Raw genomic sequence first — 22,591 nt, 5'->3', positions numbered from 1 at the left:
AGAAGATTAATGTCTGGTATACTCGCAAAAGCGTGATGTTTTACAGGAATGCACGAAAAGAGATAGAGAGAGAATAAACACAAGGCAGTGTCGATTCTACATTACGAAGTTTAACGTAGTACATACATGTAGAAGTGACACGTTTACGTGAATGGTCTGTACAAGTTAGATATTGCATAATGCCTTCTAAACGAGGTTATTATGGCAGATGAGCTCTGGAGCACTTTTAGATACAATGTTCATGATAGTTAACATGCACGTTGCAAATGCTCGACTGGACTGTGCATTAAGACATTCTAAAGAATATCATGTCTTCGCTTCAGCGGAGTAACCTTTTCTGTGTCTATAAAGTGAGAACAACAACAACAAATACAACAACAACAACAGCATGTCATGACAATCTCTTTCCAACAGCAGTTACAAACGATACTATTCTACTCTTTCAAATGCGTACTTGAGACACTTGCACCGATGAATATTGTGCCGTCTCATTATAAAAACAAAATACCCTGTGTTTAAGTGCGCAAACAAAACAAATTATGACATCATGTCATGACAATGCTCTTGTGAAAATTCTCCCAAATGAATCATAGCCTTGCAATTATTAAGATTACTTAAAAACGACACACAAACCATGAACAAAATGTAGACACGCAAGGGCAGTCCAAAACAGTGACCATACACTATACTCTCACGTCGATGTCCATCACTGTTCTGGGCTGTTTTTCTCGATTGCACATACCATTCCACCAGTCATAAAAGTTGGGATGCTGATTTTTCCATGACCATTCCTCCAACTTTAAACTCTTCTTGACAAGCGTTCTAATGACGTAGCACAACATCGGTGGCGACTGTACCCTATTGGTGAGAATCCGTGATGCCTTCTGAACCCTTCCCAGCCTCCTCCAGGCGAAGTATTGAAGATAAAGTCGATCGTCATTATCCAGGAGGTTTATGTACTTGGTGAATTCCTTTAGGGAAGGGAAGTCGTCCAGGTGAATAAAGGAATGTGGGGGAGCGAATCGCTCGTAATCTTCTTTGGGGGCTCCATAAACGATCGGCACTGAGCCAAACGACAAGGCATTGAACCAGAACTTTTCCGTGATGTACTCGGGACACAAACTGTTCTCAAAAGCAAGATAGAACTTGTAGTGTTTGGTGAGTTCCCTGCACAGGGTTTCGTATCTCGGACACTGTTTGGTTCCGCATCTCCCAAAGGTGTCAATAGGAAGATGCTGCTGCAGGGCATTGACAAGGGCATGACGCCCCCAACTCGTATTATTGCAGTTAGAAGACATCCATGCCATTAATTTCTTCTTTTGCATGACAGCCGGTTCAGACTCACCAATTCTTGAATCTAAATAAAAGTAAGCTGGGGCAATGTCTGCATCGGAAAGATACATGATTGATAAGTTGAAAGGGTTGCCATACTCACGAGGTGGAGAGAAATCTGGCCAGTGAATAGGACTTTCTTTAGAGTGAACTACCCAGAGCTGACCCCGCTGGTCGTCTGACAATCAAACGCTGCCAATCGCGTCCTTCAGGTAAGAAAATAACCACGTCACTTTCCAGCAAATCTTCTTCTTTGGAATGAAACTTGGTTTGAAATCGGCAACCAGAAAAGCGACAAGGAAATGTTACCCATTCCGTTGATCTGTTCCCAATAGTGTTCTTACACATTTCTGAGCACATTTGGAGTATCTTAACGACGCATTGTCTACCTTCGGTATCGTCTTGTGCCTTCGCCTGAATCACGAGCTTGTTGAGCAGTCGGTTATCAGTGTACGGTGTATAATAAGAGACTTCAGACAATAATTCATTTAGTGTTTTGTCTGCTAAATCACTTCCCCGCATATTTCTCTCAATGTCGATGTTCCGTTGCTCGGTATCTAGAAGACCACGCTTTAAGGTGAGATTATTCATTGCAGGAATGACTTCATAGTTATCGATGTCGTCTGGTATGGACCAACGAATGCGTGGCTCAAGTTTGACACGGGGTGGCGTTTCTCCATGTGTTTTAGGTCCATACGTTGTTACCTGCCACCTCACGATCCGTACACATAGGATTAGTGCTGAGATACACAGCAGGTAAAAGAAGGTCATGAGCGAACCCTTCCTCATGTTGGCCCAAGCTGAATCACCACCTCGGCTTACCTATGGTGCGATATAAAAGAAAAATCGACAGGAAAAGGTGACGTTACCTCCAATTGAGTTGTTCAATAAATTATATGCGCGTGACGACAAAATGTTACACACACACACACACACACACAAACACACACAGAGCTACACGAATACACTCAGTAAATAAAGAAAGTAAAACACTATATCAAAATTACATTTGCCATATAATATTTGGCTAAAAGTTTATGTATCATATACTATATTAAAGATAATTTAATTTACTCTCAATCTGGTAGGTCGACAAAAAGGAAAACTTTACGCATACTAGTGAACACCTCTGTTTTTCTCTTTCAGGGCACAAAAGTAAGCATTGCAAAAACTGAGCAAGTTGTCATTCATGTGAAGGTGCTCTTCCATATAACAATAAGAACAAACAACAAATTTCACACAAAAAGAAACATGAATTAAGTTGCAAGAGTAAACATATGATCTCTATGATGTCTTTAAAGCCCAAATGATCAATGAAGGCTAAAAATAATGGAGGAAAAGGAAGATATTTTCTGTCAAATCTAAATTCAAGTGAAATAAGAGAAGAAGCAATAATTAACAAAAAATGGTGGAAATTTTAGTGTTTTTTCCAAATTATACGTAGGTTATTGTAAATGATGTTGAGTTCATGAATTTATATTATGAATTCTGAAATTACTAAATTAAAAGAATGAAATAAAGAAATTATGTTCATTTAATCATGTTTATGCATATTACACCGTATGTCATTTTAAGTTTGAGTTGACAGAAAATTCTTATTTTCCCCTTTTAGTTTCCCACTTTGCTTTTGTTTGAGGTTATAAAGGAAAGAAAGAACGATAACTTATCTTTGCTATTTCATTCATGTCTCTCATTGTGTTAAACTTTTTTTTGTGTAATTGTTATCGTGAAGGACATTTCCAAATAAAAGACATGTCAATTTTTGCCATTTTAACTTTTGTGCTTTGGAGGACAAAAACGAATATGTTCATTCATGCGTAAAGTTTCCTTTTGTATTAATCTACCAGCTTGATAGCCAATTAAATTACCTTTAATATGGTATATAACACATTTATGTTCATCAAAATTTTCAATGAAAACTATGAACTCGAAAAAGTGTTTACTTTTTTTTGCAGAGTGTATAAATATACATAATAGATGTAGATATGAATATAAAGATAAATATGAATATAAACATGACACATTCATACTTATTAATATATATCATTCGAAACATTATATAGATATTGCGAGTCCAAGCCAATTAAGTTAGGGAGATAATACCATCAGCATATCTGGTGTGTAACCTTAGCTTGTATTCCTATCATACTGATTAAAGGGAAACCAATCGACATTATCTCGTATTCAAACAATCAGAAGAACACACACACACACACACACACACGCACAGACACACAAAAGTGTCCTAAAACAACATCTCCCAACACCAATTATGAGAGATAAAAAAGGGTGGTGCATTATCACGGCTGGATGAAAATTATATAAATAATGACAAATACTTGATTTATGATGTACTATAAGTAATAACTTATACCAGCTGGATATCTGGTCGACACAACCCTTAAATAACAGCGAAATGCAGAGGAAGAAAACATCCGTCTGAAACCGTGACAGACGAGAACAAAAACTCACAACACATACTCTTTCGTTTGCTTCGCAGTTGTAATTAATGCTAAAATAATCTTATCCTTCATAAACAAATAGAGAACATGATTATCTAGATACATTAATACAATAATCACGAGTCCGACAAACTATATCCGAACATGGTCAATTCACGTGAACATCGAAACAAAAACATATTATATGAATTTTACTGACAAACTTCGCTACCAACTCAACCATGAGGTAAAACTCAAAGATCGAAATGTAAGATGTTGGTTATTATCTCATTGGCAAATTTGCTCCAATGATGTAAATTTATATATATTATATCTATTGAAAGTGTCACAATCAGTGCACATTGGACAACTCACCGTTGCAGTTAAATCCCTTGCCCTGAACGTCAGAGTAAACGAATTCCTGATGTACGACACTCTTTCTTGTTTTCGCGCTTTGCACCATATGGCGAAAGCTTGTTCTCTATACTCTTGTTACATGTACGTGGGTCAACGGGCCTTCAACTGTTGTCCCATCATGCAGCGGAGACAGGCCAGGGGACCTCCTCTGCCCCTACGTATTGATCGTGCTATTGAAAGAACGCCTTGTCGTTTTGTTACTGTGCAAAGAACAGGGCCAGGCTCGTTTTTCGATTAAATAACTGCTTAGCGATCGATATCACCATCACGTTCTTTTTTCTGTTGGGCAAATGACTTCCATGCACACTCTTTATGCACACTTGCAGTTTTGCTCTGAACTTTCTTCTTTTCATGAGATTAAGCAGGCCCGAAACTTGGGGGGGGGGGGGGGGAGGGTGGCGAGGAGTATTCGTTTGATCAAAAACTGTTTTTTTTTGTCTAATGCAACAATGACTTTTTTTTTTCTTTTTCATTTTATTCTTCTGGTTGAAAATTTCCAAATTATGTCATCAAGGGAGTGCACCAGATCTTTGAATTTCAATTCTGAAAATGTAAAAGCCCCCTCGTGTGGGTGGGATATCCCCTTCCACACTCTACACCGCTCGATTGCTGATTTGAACAGTATAAATGAGAAAATCGAGCAACGACGAAGACAAATTGATTTTGTTTTTTTCTTTGCGATTTACGGAAATAAAATGTTTCATGTTATTCTTCTCATTGAAAGATTTACAAATATTTCACCAAAAGTATGCACCAGGTCGCTGAAATTCAATTCTAGAATTACAAACCCTCCGTCGTGTGGAGGGGGATAACCCTTCAGACACCCGCCCCGTTGCTGCGCTTAAGTATAACCAGATTCTCAAGTAATTTGAACAGTAAATGAGATGTCATTCAACAATGAACGATGAAAGAGAGAATTTAATTCTTTGGTGTTTTCTAGTGTTTTCTAAAACTGAATGTTTGTTAATAGGATCACCCGCAATGTTAAAAAGATGCAATACGATAAATGTACAGGTAAATGGTAAGCGTATTCAGTCCAAACAAACAGTGAAATATCTCGGAGTTATAATTGATCAAGAATTAAAATGGAATATTTATATAGAAACATTGTGTTTGAAGATAGGTAATTTGATAAGGTTTTTGGGTCGTCTTCGTTTCAATTGAAATGAACAAATTATGAGGATAATTTATAATTCATAATTCATAATACGTATATTTACATAATGCTGTATTTTATTTTAATGTCATACTTCTCTTTTTTTTCCCGGATCAATGCGCTTAGAAACATCAGTATTAAGCGCTATATAAATGTTATTCATTATCATTATCATTAATTCTATAATAAAACCTTTGTTTGATTATGCAGATGTACTTATGATTCTGCCCATAAGAAGTATACTGATCGATTACAGAAATTACAGAATAGAGCGGGGAGAATGATCCTGAGAGTCAGTCCGTATATGCATATTTCGAATCACGTTATTCATCAGACACTAAATTGGGAATCCTTAAAAACACGCCGTTTATAGCATATTTTGTTAATGGTATATAAAACTATTAATGATTTCAGCGATCCTTATCTATTGGACCGGTTTAATTTTGTATCTCATCAATATTCTTTACGATCTTATGGAAGATTGACGCTGTCAAAGCCTAAAACAGAATATTGTAGAGGCATGTTCGCGTACCGTGGGGCATCAATGTACAATACTGTTCCCTTGGATATGATATCTTCATCATCATGTAATTCCTTTAAGAAAGCCATAAATGATTATGTATTACACTGGATTTTATGATAATGATCACGTATCTCTGTATTATGTAAATGATCATGTTATATGGGGAGGGCTGCTGGTGGGGGAGGGAACATTGTATATTGGTAGTCGGTATGGGGGGGGGGGGAATCATTTTCATAAGTTTTTTTTGTAATGTTGTCTTAGTTGATTTTGTACACTGATGTATCATTTTTTTTTTGTGTGTTCGCATCATATTATTATGTGCAAGTAAGTGTGTGTATAATTAGTTTTATTGTATGGAGTTTCGACTATTGTAATTTTTCATGTGAAGTTGGACCCCTCGGAAGACCAGCACGGCCATGAAGGCTGAGCTGAGCAGGGCAATCCATCCGTTTTCCTTCAGTTACATACCCCAGTTGTATAGTATCATTGTTATTTTTGTGATTTTATACGGTGAATAAATAAACAAACAAACAGCCCCTCCCCTCAAAAAAAAATTAAATAAAATAAAATGTAGGCCTGTATATATTCCTGCGTACGGCCATGCCCCTTCTCCCTATCCTTCCCCGCTCGCTTCATTCCCTCGAAAGGTTCACTATTCCACTTTCGATCCCCATTTATGCATCTGTGCATTTCAGGCCAAATCGTAATGGGCCTGATATAGCACCTATTATCTTGACTCTAACTTAATTGATAATTGTTGTTGGAAATCTGCTTTGTACTTATAAACCATTCTCTGAAACAGTAAACTATGAAGACGACGTTTAATATGAAGGACAAAAAACAACAACATCTCTTTAAGTTTTTTTAAGGACCTACAATTTTTTAAAAACCTTTGAAGAAGGAAAAGCTACCAATGTTTGAGTAAGATGTTCGTGAGGGTTGTTTTGTGAGAAAGAAAGCAAACAAGAAACAAACAAAACAAATATAAAAGTTCCATCTTATATAGGTTCTATCTCTTGCTTTATCCTGCTATAAATGATAGGCGACCCGGCTGTCATCTGTAACCAACTTGATTTCAGCTCACCTCTTTCGCTGTCTGAGCAGTGCCGTGCTCTGATATCCAAATGAATAAAATGTTGGACATGTCACAAACCTATGGAAGTTTGTTTTGGTTTTCTGACTCCTCATCTGATGCAGTGAAAAACTCATGTGCATGGAAGAAATTCAGGCCGTAAACCATAGTGTATACGGAGGTACATATCTGCACACATAAACACTTTGTTAATTGCATATACCTATAGTAATAATAATAATAATAATAATACATACAATTTCTATAGCGCCGTTCTCCACTTTGATTAAATGCTCAAGGCGCTTTACAATTGTACATCAAAGCAAACAGATTGAAAATACAAGTACATCACAGTAATAGAAGAAGGATGAAGAAGCAGAAAAAAAAAGACATGAAAGTCTGTGTTCAAAAGACACTGGTCTTCAAAATGCACTGCTAAACAGATAGGATTTTAAATTACTCCTGAAAGATGTTATAGAGCTCGAGTCTTTCAGCTCACGAGGAAGTGAATTCCACAGTGTTGGTCCAGCGTGAGCGAAAGCTCGTTCCCCCCAAGATTTCCTAGAAAACGGAATATGTAAGAGACCTGAAGTTGAGGATCGAAGAGTTCGTGAAGGTTGGTATTGACGAAACAAACAAACATTGTAATCAGGAGCTGTTCCCTCAATAACATGATAAACCAAAAGAAGTATCTTAAACCGAATACGCTCCTGTACAGGCAACCAATGAAGACTCTTCAGGATAGGTGTGATATGACTGCGTTTACTTGACAAAGAAACAATACGTGCAGCGGCATTTTGTAGCTTTTGTAATTGGGCAATTTGCGAGTTTGGTAGATTGAAAAACAAACCATTACCGAAATCAAGGCGTGAAGAAATAAGTGCATGAACAAGTTTTTCCGTGGCAGAGCGAGTCAAATACTTGCGAATAAAACCAATATTGCGCAATTGATAACGGACTGATTTAGAAATGTTGGTGATTTGATCGGACATAGCCATGTGAGAGTCAAACATAACACCCAGATTGCGACATGACTTTGACAGAGGAATATCATTACCTACAATTGAAATACAATTAATATCCAACTTATTCAAGTGAGATTTAGAACCAAAAAGGATAAATTCACACTTGCTGTGGTTTAGAAACAATGAGTTAGACCTCATCCAAGCATCAATATCAATGATGCAATTTTCTAGACAGCGCAGTGCATGAGATGCTTGGATTTGATGTGGTGGAAAAGATACAAAAACTTGTATGTCGTCTGCATATAGATGATACCGAACAGAATGCCTTTGAAATATTTTCCGCAGACCGATCAAATAGATAGAAAAAAGGGTGGGCCCGCCAACAGAGCCTTGAGGTACACCACAGCCTAATGGCTTTGAAGACGATGTGACACCATTCAAAAGAACAGACTGTGAATGGTGTGATAGGTATGATTTAAACCATTCGAGAGCTTGTCCCTGGATACCCAAACTTCTAAGTGTATTGACAAGAATTCTGTGATCTACAGTGTCGAAGGCCGAAGACAGATCCAACAAAACCATTGCTGTGACGGATCCGGAATCCATTTCCCTTAAAATATAACTAGAAACATTTATCAAAAGGGTCTCCACACTATGGTGAGGGCGATAAGCCGACTGTAAAGGATCGAATAGACCATGTTCCAGCATATAGTCTGAGAGTCTCGAGAACACAACTCTCTCTAAAATCTTGAACAAAAATGAAAGATTGCATACAGGACGATAACTTGTCAATGATTCCTTATCCAATGAAGGTTTTTTCAGCAAAGGACGGATCAGAGCTTTCTTTAAAGATAAGGGTACGGTAGCTTGCTCGATACTGAGGTTAACAATTTGAGAAATAATCGGGGCAAACGTGGGTGCGCAGTCCTTTAAGAGAATGGTTGGAACCGGATCCAATGGACAGGATTTAGGAGGCAATTTACGGAGAAGGAGAAGTATTTCATCAGTAGTTGTATGTTGGAAGGTTTCCAGTGTGGAAGAGGTAACATGTTCAGATTCAGATAGTACAACATTACAATTGAAATTATCTCGGATTTTTTCAACTTTCGAATGAAAAAACTGACTAAAAGTTTCAGCCATGGCACAGCCATCGACATGTTTAGGCAATGGAGATGACTGTTTGCGGTTCAAAAGTCGATTGGCAACGTTGAAAAGCTTCTTATGATCATCTCCGCAGTTTTCGATGAGTCTGGTGTGATAGATGCGTTTGGCTCTGGACACAAGGTAGTTTACTCGGTCTCTCTGATCACAGAACAACTTTCTGTCTGTCTGCAGCTTTCCATTGTTGCGCCATCTCCTCTCAAGTCGCCGCCGCTCTTTCTTTGCTTCAGAGATACCAGAGTCATACCAGGGACTGTACTGATGAGACTTCACTTTCCGAGTCTTGGCTGGTGCGTGAATGTCCAGTAACCTGCTAAGTTCTGAATTGTAGCGGTTCACAGCATCATCAACGTCGGCTGTTGACAAGGACGAAATGTTACTGTCAGACACGTCGTTGGCGAAATCAGTCCTGTTGATGCCTTTTATGTTGCGAGATGAGAACGTAGCATCATTCCTCTCTGGCTTGTTAAAACGAAACAAGCAGGTTACGGCGGAATGGTCGGAGATGCCGGGAATAACTCGTGTGTTGGAAAATAGCAGTCTGTCAGATTGCCGTATCAAGATGACGTCGAGAATATGGCCATGATCATGTGTAGGTGTAGTCACCAACTGGCGGAGTCCATGGCCATCGACGAGGTCGTTGAACTTCTGCGTGTACTGGGATGAGAGCTTATCTAAGTGTATATTAAGATCTCCTGTGATTACGAGAGAAGATAACTTATACAACTTTTCATCTAACAAATCCGAGAACTCATTAATAAAAGATGAAAAAGAACGATATCCTGGTGGTCTGTACATAACTACAATCTCAAGACTAGTAGTGCTGTTAGAGACCACGGCTGACATAGATTCAAAACTTAAATGGTGATCTGATGGATTGAGAACTACAGAGAGATTGTCCCTGTACAAGAACCCAACACCTCCACCACGCCTGGAGGCTCGGGGCTGGTGCAGAAATACAAAACCGGGTGGAGTGAGATCTGTGATGGCTGCATCATCTAATGGAGTCAGCCAAGTCTCAGTCACTGCAACTACATCAAACTTGTTATCAACAACAAAATCTTGAAAAATTGTTGACTTATTACAAAGGGATCGGGCATTGATTGTACAGAATCTAAGGTGATCACTAAATTTGTCATAACCTCCTCTTTTCCCTCGATGTGTCTTCGACCTCCGACCGATACCCAGGGACAGAATACTCCTCCATACTTCCTTGTTTTCTTCACGCCATTTTGGGGATTTACTGCCACAGTTGTATGAGTGAAGAAGCTCACTAGAATATCGAACCCTAGAATTGCGTGTGCCAAAAGTTATAGAATCAGACACATCTTCAGAAGGGCCTGGATTCGGGTTAATGTCCCCACACATAAGCAACTTTACACGATAAGTTGATACAGTATTGGAGTAGTACAGTATGGGGCTCCCAATGTACTTGCCCTTTGGTTGTACAGCAGAGCCATGGGACATACCAGGCTGGGTAGCACACATACGACAATAGGTCTGTGATAGCTGAGTGCTATTACACAAAAGAAGGGCAACAAATACAAAAGAATGCAATGCCAATGGTAACATTGTGTCAGTGAGAGTGAACCACACAGAATCAAGTGCAGTGAAGCCTATGCTATAACAGGTATAAAATGGCTGTGGTTGTCTGCACTGTATACACTGTAGCTGTACTGAAAAATCAATCCACTGTAAATGCGCAAAAACAGTACAGAAATCACTACAATTTGTCCAGCAAGTGCTTGAAGACAAACATTCAAAGATAGAATACAATACACACTCAATGAAAAACTTACAACAGGAGAAATAAGCGAAGAATTAAGAGCTCTGCTGGCGGGCAGCCACCGGGCGCGCGCAACCACCAAAAAAAAAAAAAAAAAAAAAAAAAAAAAAAAAAAAAAAAAAAAAAAAAAAAAAAAAAAAAAAAAAAACCTATGCATACAGTAACAAACCTAATGATTGACATACCTACAGAGATACAAATAAACATTCATACACATACCCACCCACACATACACATACGCACATAGGGTACTAGTAGTACAAGTGTATACGGAGAATAGATGACTGACATCGCGTCCCTTCAGCATGTTAAGCACTGAATATTCTGGGAAGATATTCGTATCTAGAACAATTTGACATTTAACAAAATTAATGATTCTTGCCTCATGTTGTTTTTACAACAACAAATTCACAATTTACCCTTCATTGACATAAGTATTTGAGTAGTAGCCATGATAAAAATCATCGAATGGCCTACGTAATCGGGTTATGTTCATCCCAAACGAGTATGCTCTTAATGTTTATCATGGCTAGTGTATTCAAACACGAAATAATCGATGTTTGGTACGTCGATGAAGGGCGATTTGTCATTCACATTAAAGACACTTACGTCAAGTTTGTTTTTATTGCTACTGAACGCTGGACAGGCGTGATATCCACGAGACTTATCAGGCTTCCGCCAGATAACCTGTGATCTCCTATAATAGCAGCGGGTATACTGCATATCGTATTCAAATTAATGATTCGAATTGTCCTTAATGTAACTGATTGACAAATTGACTTTCAGCGACGTAATCAAACATCGATTGTTCAGAGTGAGTGTGCATGAGCAATAGATAGCAATGATCAAAACGTAATAAGCATACGTACTCCTGGTGGGATTCGAATCCACTACCTCCTGATTGCTAGACAGGCATCCATATCCGCCATACAATAACGATCTTCCGCTGATGGTGGTGGTTCTGATCCCTTATATCAGTGGGTATTGCGAATTTATTCAAACTTTTTATTTTTGATCGCGCTGAGTTGTTTTGTTGCAATTAGTATATACATACACACACACAAACACACACACACATATATATATATATATATATATATATATATATATATATGTTAATGATTTGTCGATCATTTGCAATTTATCAGCTAGATGAAATAAAATTTACCTGGAATTTATTGATGCCTAAAGTCTCCTACAAACACACTCAAAATTCTATGATGAATATAGTTCTTACAGCCTTTCACAGACTGCACACACAAGATCTTATGTTGAACACAGTTCTTTCCTCCCCTAAACGTACAATACAATCATGAATATTATGGTGAACATCGATTATAATGTCTTTCACATCCACGCACAAGATGCCGATGAGGTCAAGCAATACATGTATTTAATATCGCATTGAAAGACCACATCTATTTTACAGTTCAATTCAGGTTTCATATACGAAAATCTTCATGCTTCTTCTGCGTTGTCATTCTCTATGTGGCTTAAACAGTTTCAGTTTTTGCCTACATTCATGAATTGCGATTATATCCGCTGGAAAACCTTATGATTCTACAGTTCAGATCGTAAACAGTTTTTTTTAAAATGTGTTAGATGCCTCGTCAAAAGTCGACTGATATACTCACTTTTTTAAACCTTTTATCTGTTTTGACATTTTATTCTTTTTTAACAAACTTTATTTGGCTCGAATATGTGCATGATTGTGTAAAGCCACTTAAAATTTGCCTTTAGTAAAAGGGATGTCCAAAGTTAATGTAAAGTTTTGTTATAATTTACATTATCAAGTAGGCCTAGATTTGACTGATGGTATATCTTTTATAACAGTCACATGCGATAATCATGATGCCCTAACCACAAGTCCTCTTACCGAGGTTTTCTGACAAATATCTTGTATCGCTTTCCTTGTTCTTAAGAAGTTAGGTTTCTTCCAGTGAATATTGGTTAAGCTATAAAGGGCTTAAAATTTTAGCACGAAATCATTGATTACTCCAGTGGACATCAAAGATCACATACTCTGAAAGTTCTGTAACTCATGAGCACATGGTTTAGCGCAAGCCATAATAACTGTCAATCTATTGTTGGAGGAAGTAATTACAAAACAACAAAAATGAAGCAAGTTTAACACTGTTGACCGTTTGAAACACTGAGCAGGATAAAGTTACATACTGAAAACATGAGATTCATACACGCAATAAACATACAACGAACCTTCAGACCTACATAATTTTTTTCCTCAAATCCATTTCATATCATAATTTTGACACTAGTTCCATGAGCTGGGAAAGCTTAACACGAGACAATGGTTCTCTGTACAGACATTCCTCTGCAATGTCCCTCAGGTGTGCATTACCTATATCCTCCGCCATGAAATAAATGAGCTGCCCAACTTGATAGATATCCGATGCTGTAGTGGTACAAGCACTGTCAAAGAGCAGTTCTGGTGCGTAGTGAACGGTGAGCGGATCTTGCTCGTAACACTCTCTCTCGAAGGCCCCGAAATCATAGGAAGCGGGTAGAAAAGTAGTTGATGCGTTGCCTAAATCGATGAGGTATGCACTGTACATGTCATAATCAGATTGTTTTATCACCACGTTATCATCCTTGATGTCGTTGTGGAGGATGTCATTTGTGTGAAGGGCTGTAAGCGCCGAGAGGAGGTCAGAGAGAACTGTCTTTGCATGACCAACTCCCAGATTCGCTTTGCGGGTCCACGAGCCCAACGTCATCACGTCATGAGTAGTCTCGTCACCAAGGAATTCCATGGCGATTGCAGTGTCATTCTTCAGACTACCTACACCAAACATTAGTGGAAATACTCCAGAGTCCTCGACAAGCTTCAGAAGTCGAGCTTCGAGAAGAATTTCTTGTCTTTTGACGTTATAATCGTCGTCAGTGGCGTGGAGAATTTTCATGGCCACCATCTTGCCATGACCATGGCGGCTGCATCTTTGGCGATATGCGAACACCCGTCCGAATGCACCATCTCCGAGCGTGATTACAGAACAGTTTGAATCAGTCAAAGGTTCGTACTTTTCGGCGATGTCAACCTGAGTACAAGGAGGTGCCTTGCGAAGCAGTGCAAAGTGGAGCTCGTGTAGGTCTTGAAAATCACTGTCAGCTGTGTCCTTCAACAGACTAATAGGAGATAAGAGTAAGAAATGAGGGTTTGAGATTCATGGTACCCAGTCATTTTCAATCAAAGTAATGTTTCATGTGGATACACAGTCCTATACTTATTGCTCAGAGAAAAATTATGGATTGACTCTATAGTTAGATTCATGCATTCATCTCATGGAGAAGTGTGCGTAAACCCGCAATATGGTCCTCCCAAGTACATTAAAAAGGACCGCATGGAAGATCCTATCAGCTCCTACAGCTGAATATGGGCTATCTTGTGCAGATTGAAAAATGAAAACAAACACACAAGCAAACAGATCGAATGTTTTGTAGATCAAGCACGTAAAAGAATCACGGTTGGAGATGACCGTTTTTTTCTTAGCTTCACTCGTATTCAAAAATTATATCGCTTTGCTCAAGAGAATCTATAATACTGAATATTTGTCGCATGTCGAGTGGATCAACACTATAAACTGCTCATTAAATTTCGTTTACGTTCAGAATCTGGAGTGTAATCAATCGTCGAAAATCAAACAACTTTCAAGGATTGGAAATACATTAATGTTACCGTTACCACGTATGGTATGATGCACATTCTGCCCATGATATTTTGATACCAGTGCTTTTTCAGGACCAGTTTTAAGATTGCACAAAATAGTCTAACTTATGATCGAGACGTTGGCATCATCGGATGCAAGTATCTATAAAACAAGCAATTGATCATCAACGTAGTTTATTGAACGTTCATATATTGGTGATTGCTAAGTCATGAATAAATGATGAAAGTAAAGTGTAATCTGAACTCTCTCTCGTGTTTATATAATATGAATTCGAAAATCATCTTTAGAGTTACAATTACCTGCTAAATTCTTTTTCGAGTTTTCTTCTCATTTTCTGTTCTTGGTGCAACGAGACTTCCAAAAATCTGAAATTAAAGTAAATAGAGAGAGAGAGAGAGAGAGAGAAAGAGAGAAGGAAAAAAGCAATTACTATAGGTCATCATATTTGTCTACTGAATCAGAGTGAAAGAAAGATATACGTGGATAACGGATGGATGTAATAGACCGAGATAGACAGATAAAGAGATATGCCCTTCACAGCAGACATAAAGGCAAATTTTCAACATCGTCAAGTAAACCTGTGATGATACTATATTTTGACACATATATAATGATGTGTATCAATCAGTATGATATCCTTTGTGCGTCTATATTTTGTTGTCGCTGAAAAATGAATAAGTGAATAAATGAAATGAATAAAATATGCAAATATGACAATGTTATAAGGGGCTGGAGAAATTACTGCATGCATGAAGCAACATGTTGATGGATGCAGATAACTCACTCAATGTCTTCTTTTCTTTCATCAATGCCTTCAAGAGCTAGGTCAAGATCTTGCTTTAGATTTTTGTTCTCCTCCTGGGATTGAAAGAAGTAAATGGTAACTTATATGATTACAGAGCATAGCGGTGTAGTTGTACCACTGTTCATGGTATGGCAGCTGAGTGATATCTAACGAAAACTGACAAACATTACCAACACTCTTGGTTGGGAAATAGTTTGTATTTTCTCGAAAGTGTATATTAACCACTCTGAAGTTAATAACTCACACATCGTGTAATATATCCTTCAAGTTCTGAATTGATGGCCTTCTAAGTCTTATGTATTACAGAAAGGCTTATAGGACAAAAGTGATCGACACTGCGGCCTTTATCGTGCCAGTATTCAAGGTCTCGAAATGGACGCTCGATCCCTTTAGACAATTTACCCTCAATGCAATCTGTCATTACCTTTGATACGCAAGTGGTACTATATTAAAGCTTTCGCGAATCTCTTGTTTCAATTTTGAGCTAGTCATGCGAAAGAAAATTACGTAAAGTTAAGACTTCGACTAACTATGCAAAGAAACACTTTCACATGTGGTACGCTTATGCTATAGAGAGCTGGCTGATCAAAGAGAGTATTCTTTCTGGTGAATGTTAGGTGAGTAGAAAGGTCACCAACAATAGTATGTGCTCGTGTATATTATACCTATCTTATACAGAGATAGTAATAACGATGTGACACTATACGTTGAAGTGCTGAAATATGATTCTTACCTCCAGACTGATTAGCATCTGCCTCATTCTAACCACCATGTTGGACAGTCTACCGACTTTTCGTTCTTCTGCCCGCTAAGTCCATTTGACGCAAGAACAAAGTAAGAAAATAAATGATTTACGACCTGTTCATGCCTTGTGATGAATATATTAGTCTTGAACCCATGCCCTGCGCTAGTTACTTTCTCCCAGTACAAGCAGACGTTAAACGGATGCAAACAAGCGCTTATTGTAGATCCTAAAGAGAATAATAACAATAATAATAATAATAATAATAACGATAATAATAGTAATAATAGTAATAGTAATAATAATAATAATAATAATAACAATAACATCAATAATAACAATAATGATACTAATAATAATGATAATAAGAAGCACCGATGGGTAAACGGCCATCGGAACACTTGGACATGGTGAAAACATCAACTAACCCCCCCCCCCCCCCCCCCCGGCAGCTCTAGATTACTAAATTACATTTGAAATCACACGGTTTAGTGTTTCAGCAATCTTTCTTACCCGTCAGACCGAATCTTATTGTGATCTTGATCTAGCCTCCTCCTCAAAAAAAAAAACACCCAAAAAACCAACAACAACAAAAACACAAAAAACCTCTTTTGACTTGCTAAATGATAAGAGTTATGTAGGTCCATTTAGTTGATTGAGTACAGAAGAAAATATTATGAGCATCATTGAATATTTCCCATATTTGACATCCTTGCTTTTTTAAGCAATGCACTTTAGATATTACTTTTAGGAGATTTTCTTAGTGAGCAGTATCATGCCTGAAAAGTCAAGTCTACCAAGGGAGTTCCCATTTGTGTGATTACACCTCATTTGTTGCACTTCTGCCTGTCCCGAGTTAAAGGTCTTTCTAAACTCCAAAATATTCACTTGGCTTATGCTCAATATTGCCAAACAAAAATATGATCGAGGTACAGCAGTTCTTTGATATCAAGACGATGGCTAGGATTAACAAAAAGAGATAAGACAAGAAAAAGGGACACTGCATAGTCTTTCATATCCCCCTTTTATCTGACATAACTTTAATAGCTTACAATCTTTTGAATAAGTCATTGTTCCTTGCAATGGACAAATTGATTCATCTTGCCTCAAGTCGTATTGAATGTCAAGAAATTATATTGTGTTTGTATAACTCTAATCTACGAAAATGACTGAACAATGTTAGAAACACATAAACACACACGCACACACACACACTTACACATACACAATTATGTAAAAAACGACCTAAATGACATACTATTCCGATCCACTCAGTACCGGCAGTTATTGTCTTACTTCATTTCTTTCCAGACGATTCAGACAGGATTAGAAAAAGAGAAACAATGTTCCTTTCAATTTATGAAATAGTCATCAACTGCATGTACATTTATCGCAATTTCAGGATGATTAGACTGAGTGGGCGATTACCAAGGTTAAGGTTGGAATAAAAAATAAGATGTTTGATTTTCTATTCTCCTGCATTCTGGCTTACATTCCTGTCTCTGACCATCGTGCAAAAGATGTAATTAAAAGGAATTTCTTTATCCCTAACAATCCAGGAAGAACGCTAAAAGGTCAATTGATATAATACCTTTTCGTTTGTTATCCGGTTTGATCTGTGAAACTCCCTTTCCCATTTCCTTCTAAAACTGCCTGTCCTCTTCCTCTCCTCATGGAGCTGGTGCCTTAGTTTTGTTATCTGTCGTCTGACAGCGAAGAGTTCGCGAAACTGTGTGGCTCCTTCCGCATGGGACTCTTTCACTATGTTCCGCTCTCGTCTGCGTACTCTGAGAAACTGCTTCGCCCTTTCCAACTCATCGAGTTTACAAGATTTTTTCTTGCGTGCTTTGCTTTTCCACACTTCCGCATGAACCTGTAGATCAAACACGAAATCTCTCGTAAGACATATGATCAGATATACACTTTATGGTACTCCTCCGAAACATCATAATCTAATGTCAAATTGCATGCAGTGTTAAATTTCATATTGAGTCAGTTTTTGAGTCGGACACTTAACGCTAATATCAGGGACAGGTCATCCATTGTCAGCTAACTCACTCTGACTCAACCAAACATCTCTAGATTCTATACGCATTACCAGATCAGTATTTCAAGTAGAGAATGTTGAGAATGTGTTCTGGTGTGAAGTGGTTTTACCATGCCAACAGTAAACGACGATACTGAACTGATTTTTCCATCTCTTTTTGTATTGCCTTGATATGTAGACTTAATTGTTTATTCATGACATCACCGATTGTCGCTCACCAGTAGTGTTCCAGTACTAAACCGGAGAAGAAAAGAAATTATAACAAAGACGGAAAATTGGCCGAGCAACTAGTACCGGCTTTCTTATTGTGATACCGTTGTGATACTGTTGTCCTGCCGATGTAATAGCTGATGTGCTGTACCATGCACTTTTCATATCATTGTAACCGATTCGCCGTCGTTGTTCTACTGAGGTGCAACCATTGACCCAAATTTAAACAGTGACATCGTTGCTGGGCCGTTGTATTACCGATCCACCACCGATGTAATACCGATGTGATATCAACGTGCCTAGTATAGCCGAAGGCACGGCTACGTGACTATGGGACAATGTGTCGCCCCCTCTATAGGATATAACCTCACCATTCCTGTCATAGACGCAGAGTTGACAACAGTGTATACACTGGCCTTATACAACCATGCCACCCAAGCAGAAGGGACTTCCTGAAATTGAAAAGGCAAACCCTATCCCCTCGGTTCCCTATAGCTGATAGACGAAGTCAGGACTCCGTTGTACTGTCGTTATAGTCCTGTTGCCGCAACAGATTTTATTTCATTTATTTATTTATTTATTTTTGCAGAAGTGCGCTCAAAAACTTCTACCACCGCTTGAGCTACTATAGCAGCTTCATGGTTAAATCATACCGTCCCCTCCAATCGGACAGGCAAAAACACATAGTAATTCCTAAGTTTGTGTCATATTTCCATCTGAGAAGATGGCTGGCCGGCCATAGCCTATTCAGCTGCACTAGGACGGTGTGATTACAGACAGAGATTGCTCAGTTTTAGACTCGGGAATTGAACCCGGGTCCTTTGGATCAGGAGACAGACGCGCTATCTATATATCCGACCGAGTAAAATTACTGCCTTTGATTGCTGTGGATGCATGCCATGTCAGATTGTTCAACTGTCAACAAATCTGTCAAGGCAATGCAAAACAAAAAGAAAAACATGCAACAGCACGTAAATAGAAAACTTGGAGGCACTTTGTGGGATACGAAGGAAAATGTGTGTAGTGTAGCCTGACCGGACGCCGTGAGAACGGCGTTGGACGGCTACGCGTTTACTGGATTGCTGGAGTGAGACTGGAACGAACAAGACTAAAATATGCAGAGGAAAAAGCAGGAGAATATCCCTCCATCCCACTGCGCACTACATGTATTACGTTTCAGGCAAACGGGGCTGCTGTGGGAGCCAGGAACATGTAAACGTACCATGATTAAAACAACGTACATTATTGTCATCAATCATCTCTCTCATGTTTTAGAACCACAGGCCAAAAAACAACAACAACAAAACAACAACCCTCAATCCCAACTACAACAATGAAAAAAAAAAGGAAAAGGGAGGTAACATCTACAAGACAATGACCTGAGATATTTAAGCATTATTAGCCTGTCAGGTTTGTGTACGATGATAGTAATGTACCCCTTATAATTACTGGCAATATCTGCGAAGACTGTGTATAGTGAACAATGCGCAAGGTTGTCCATGATGTCCTACCTTTGTGTATAAATGATTCCCGTCTGAGTCCATTATGGCCTTAGGTTTGCTGCTGCCGCCAATCTCGACAAATTGCCGATAATATTCCTAACAGACACAAGATAAAACAAAAAACAAACAATATTTTTGACCTTAAGGACAACACAGCATATGTATAAAGATAGTGACCTATCACGGCGCATTTTTGTATCAAAACGATTTCTTACTCAAGTTTAAGATTGCATCTGACACTCGGTGATCATGGACGTTTAAAATCATGCCCCGTATAAAGTGCTCAGGTGAATAAGCACTGATATGATCTTCTAGGTTGTTAGAAAGAACAACCCACATATGTCTCAATCCTCACCTTTTTACATGATACCATAAATTCCTACTATTAAGAGAGCGATTTCTTGGAAATTAACAATTTGTCTATCCAGGAAGCTGATGCACAATGCCAGTAATTAACTCGACAGAATACTCTCTGTAAACCTCATACAAGGTTATAAAACAAACATGACAAGTACTTCCCGGAACACTGATTATTATTATGAATGGATATGACGATACATTTTGACATGATTCGTCGCTGTAATGTTTGCATATTGAAAGTTATGAAATCTTTCCTTGAGACATATACCCATATGTCCAGGAATTTCATCGAAATGTTTCTTGGCGTTGATCTGTTGTTTTTCGAACGGAAATATCCTATGGACTAATGGCAAAGACATAGACCACTATATATGTAAGGATCGTTTCACAAATGAATTTATCCAGTAGAGGAGATTTACAGAAAGATTGTAGGAATGAAAGCAACCTATCTATTATGCATTTTGCAGCCACATGAAAATGCAGGGTTGCGATATTTACTATAGTCACAAAAAAAAAACAAACACAAAAGGTAATTGAAATCGACTTCCACCATTTCCTTCCTCATTGGTCCGCTCAGCTAAATTTACAAACAGCATGCAGTGGTAGAAGAGTGATAGTCACAAAGTTAACGAGAAGAGGCAAGGCATAATGCATGAATACAGTTAGGCTAACCGACATCACTCATTGATTGCTATTGCTCACAAAATGATTGTAAGGGGATCGATTGATTGATTGATTGATTGATTGCTTTGAATCTATTGCACTTTGTGTTCACGAAAGCAAAGAAACAAACACATGTGAATTACAATGATTATTACAGTACAACAGCATTTTATCTTTTTATGACGTAAAAAGATTATCCCAAACGCATACTTTCAACAAGAAAAAATTTTGCCACAAATGACTATACGAAAAAGGCATAACATTTCTCACGATACATTGTAGTCACATACCAGGCATTGGAGTATTCGATCATCGGGAATCCACTGTCACTTGCAATAAGGGGTTTTGCATGTCCTTGTTGAGATTTTTTTTTTTTTTTCTGCGCAATAACCATTACTAAAAGAAGGTTTTCTTGCTACGGTTATTCCATCAGAAACGATAATGTCTAAAAATGCTTCTCTTGGCGATACTTTCTTTTCCATACATAACAATAAAAAAAAAGGAAAACAGTAAAAAACCAAGCAAGGATTATGACTGATATCTCTACTGAATGCTAGATTTGAAAGATTTCAAAACAGGATGAGTGACTCACCTGCTTGCGAGTTTGGTAGCCACATGAACGAGTACTATCACTCAGATATCTCTTCCAGTCTGTGAATAGACATGGCTTGTCCTGGAACCTAGTAAGAGTCCTGAAGTCACTTGTCGGCAAGAGTATGTCCAAAAAGTCTCGAAACAAGCTAGAGAGAAACAGCGAAGGAGTTGTGTGTGATATTCTGATAGCCAAACTATTGCTTTGAAGGGAATTTCAGTCTTTAAAACGTGAACAGAGAAGTTTTACAAGTTTTGGAAGTCTGGTTCGTTGTCTGTTTGAGTTCCGGGACCGCAGTCCTGTACTTACTGTGGAGGCTGCTACCCGTGTTAGCAGGACAGTTTAACACCACCAGAATGCATAGGAAATATCTAGCTGACCTTTGTAAAAAACAAACAAACCACTTTTTCCCTCAATCGTTTTCAAATCTATAAGTAAGACGAAGAATCTTACCTCATGGCGAGAAGGCTATCCTTAATTGTGCGTTTTAGGTAGGCGGTGGTTTAACCGAACATATCTCACGTATATAAACGCCAATGTTTTCGAATGGAATACATACACTTTTATGCTTGTTCAGTGTATAGAGACAATCGCTAACAGTCCAGGAAACTGGTGCATACGATGGCCTTTTGACGAAGATCTCAACCGGGCATGCGCACAGCATCGTAGGGTGTCATAGCAAGAGATATGCACCGCAAAATCCATTGGCTGTAACGTAGCAAGTGCTGCAGGAGTTATACTGAACCTTTCGTTTAACCTTTTTTTTTTTCAATGAAGTTATCTTTATTGCAAGTAAAAGTAAATGTTCCCAAAAATGGTTACGTTAACCTGAAACGATACCGTAAAATACCACTCTTAAAGTACTCATTCTCCTATATAGCATTTCTTTTATTACATCAAATCACATCAGACTGCAATGATTCATTTCATTTCATTTCTATTAATTTCATGTCATTTATCAAGTTTCCACACAAATTATACAGTGTTGTATTTGTAACATACATCAAGGGACAAATGAAAAGTAACATGTATATTTTTTAATTCAGCACATCGAGACGTTGAATATATTTCATGACGCAAAAGAAATTTAAATGAGTCTAGAGTAATTCTAAAACCAATTCTAATTATTTC

At 38.2% G+C, this 22,591-nt stretch overlaps 1 protein-coding gene across 1 annotated transcript; it reads right to left on the bottom strand.

Annotated features, from left to right (window-relative positions):
- Nucleotides 1-13,111: 13,111 nt before the first annotated feature.
- Nucleotides 13,112-21,918, bottom strand: LOC139723268 (uncharacterized). The gene is made up of 8 exons (XM_071634525.1): nucleotides 21,914-21,918; nucleotides 21,461-21,608; nucleotides 19,855-19,941; nucleotides 17,678-17,959; nucleotides 16,078-16,152; nucleotides 15,324-15,397; nucleotides 14,839-14,904; nucleotides 13,112-13,997 (listed from the first exon to the last, which is right to left on the bottom strand). The coding sequence occupies exons 1-8, from the start codon at nucleotides 21,916-21,918 to the stop codon at nucleotides 13,112-13,114; spliced, it is 1,623 nt and encodes a 540-aa protein (XP_071490626.1).
- Nucleotides 21,919-22,591: the final 673 nt, after the last annotated feature.

The sequence above is a fragment of the Diadema antillarum genome, unplaced genomic scaffold (assembly GCF_040938485.1).
Source record: "Diadema antillarum isolate AM-2024a unplaced genomic scaffold, OU_Dant_1.0 scf00000184, whole genome shotgun sequence".
Taxonomy (NCBI): domain Eukaryota; kingdom Metazoa; phylum Echinodermata; class Echinoidea; order Diadematoida; family Diadematidae; genus Diadema; species Diadema antillarum.
This window is presented reverse-complemented; position numbering and strand designations above follow the sequence as displayed.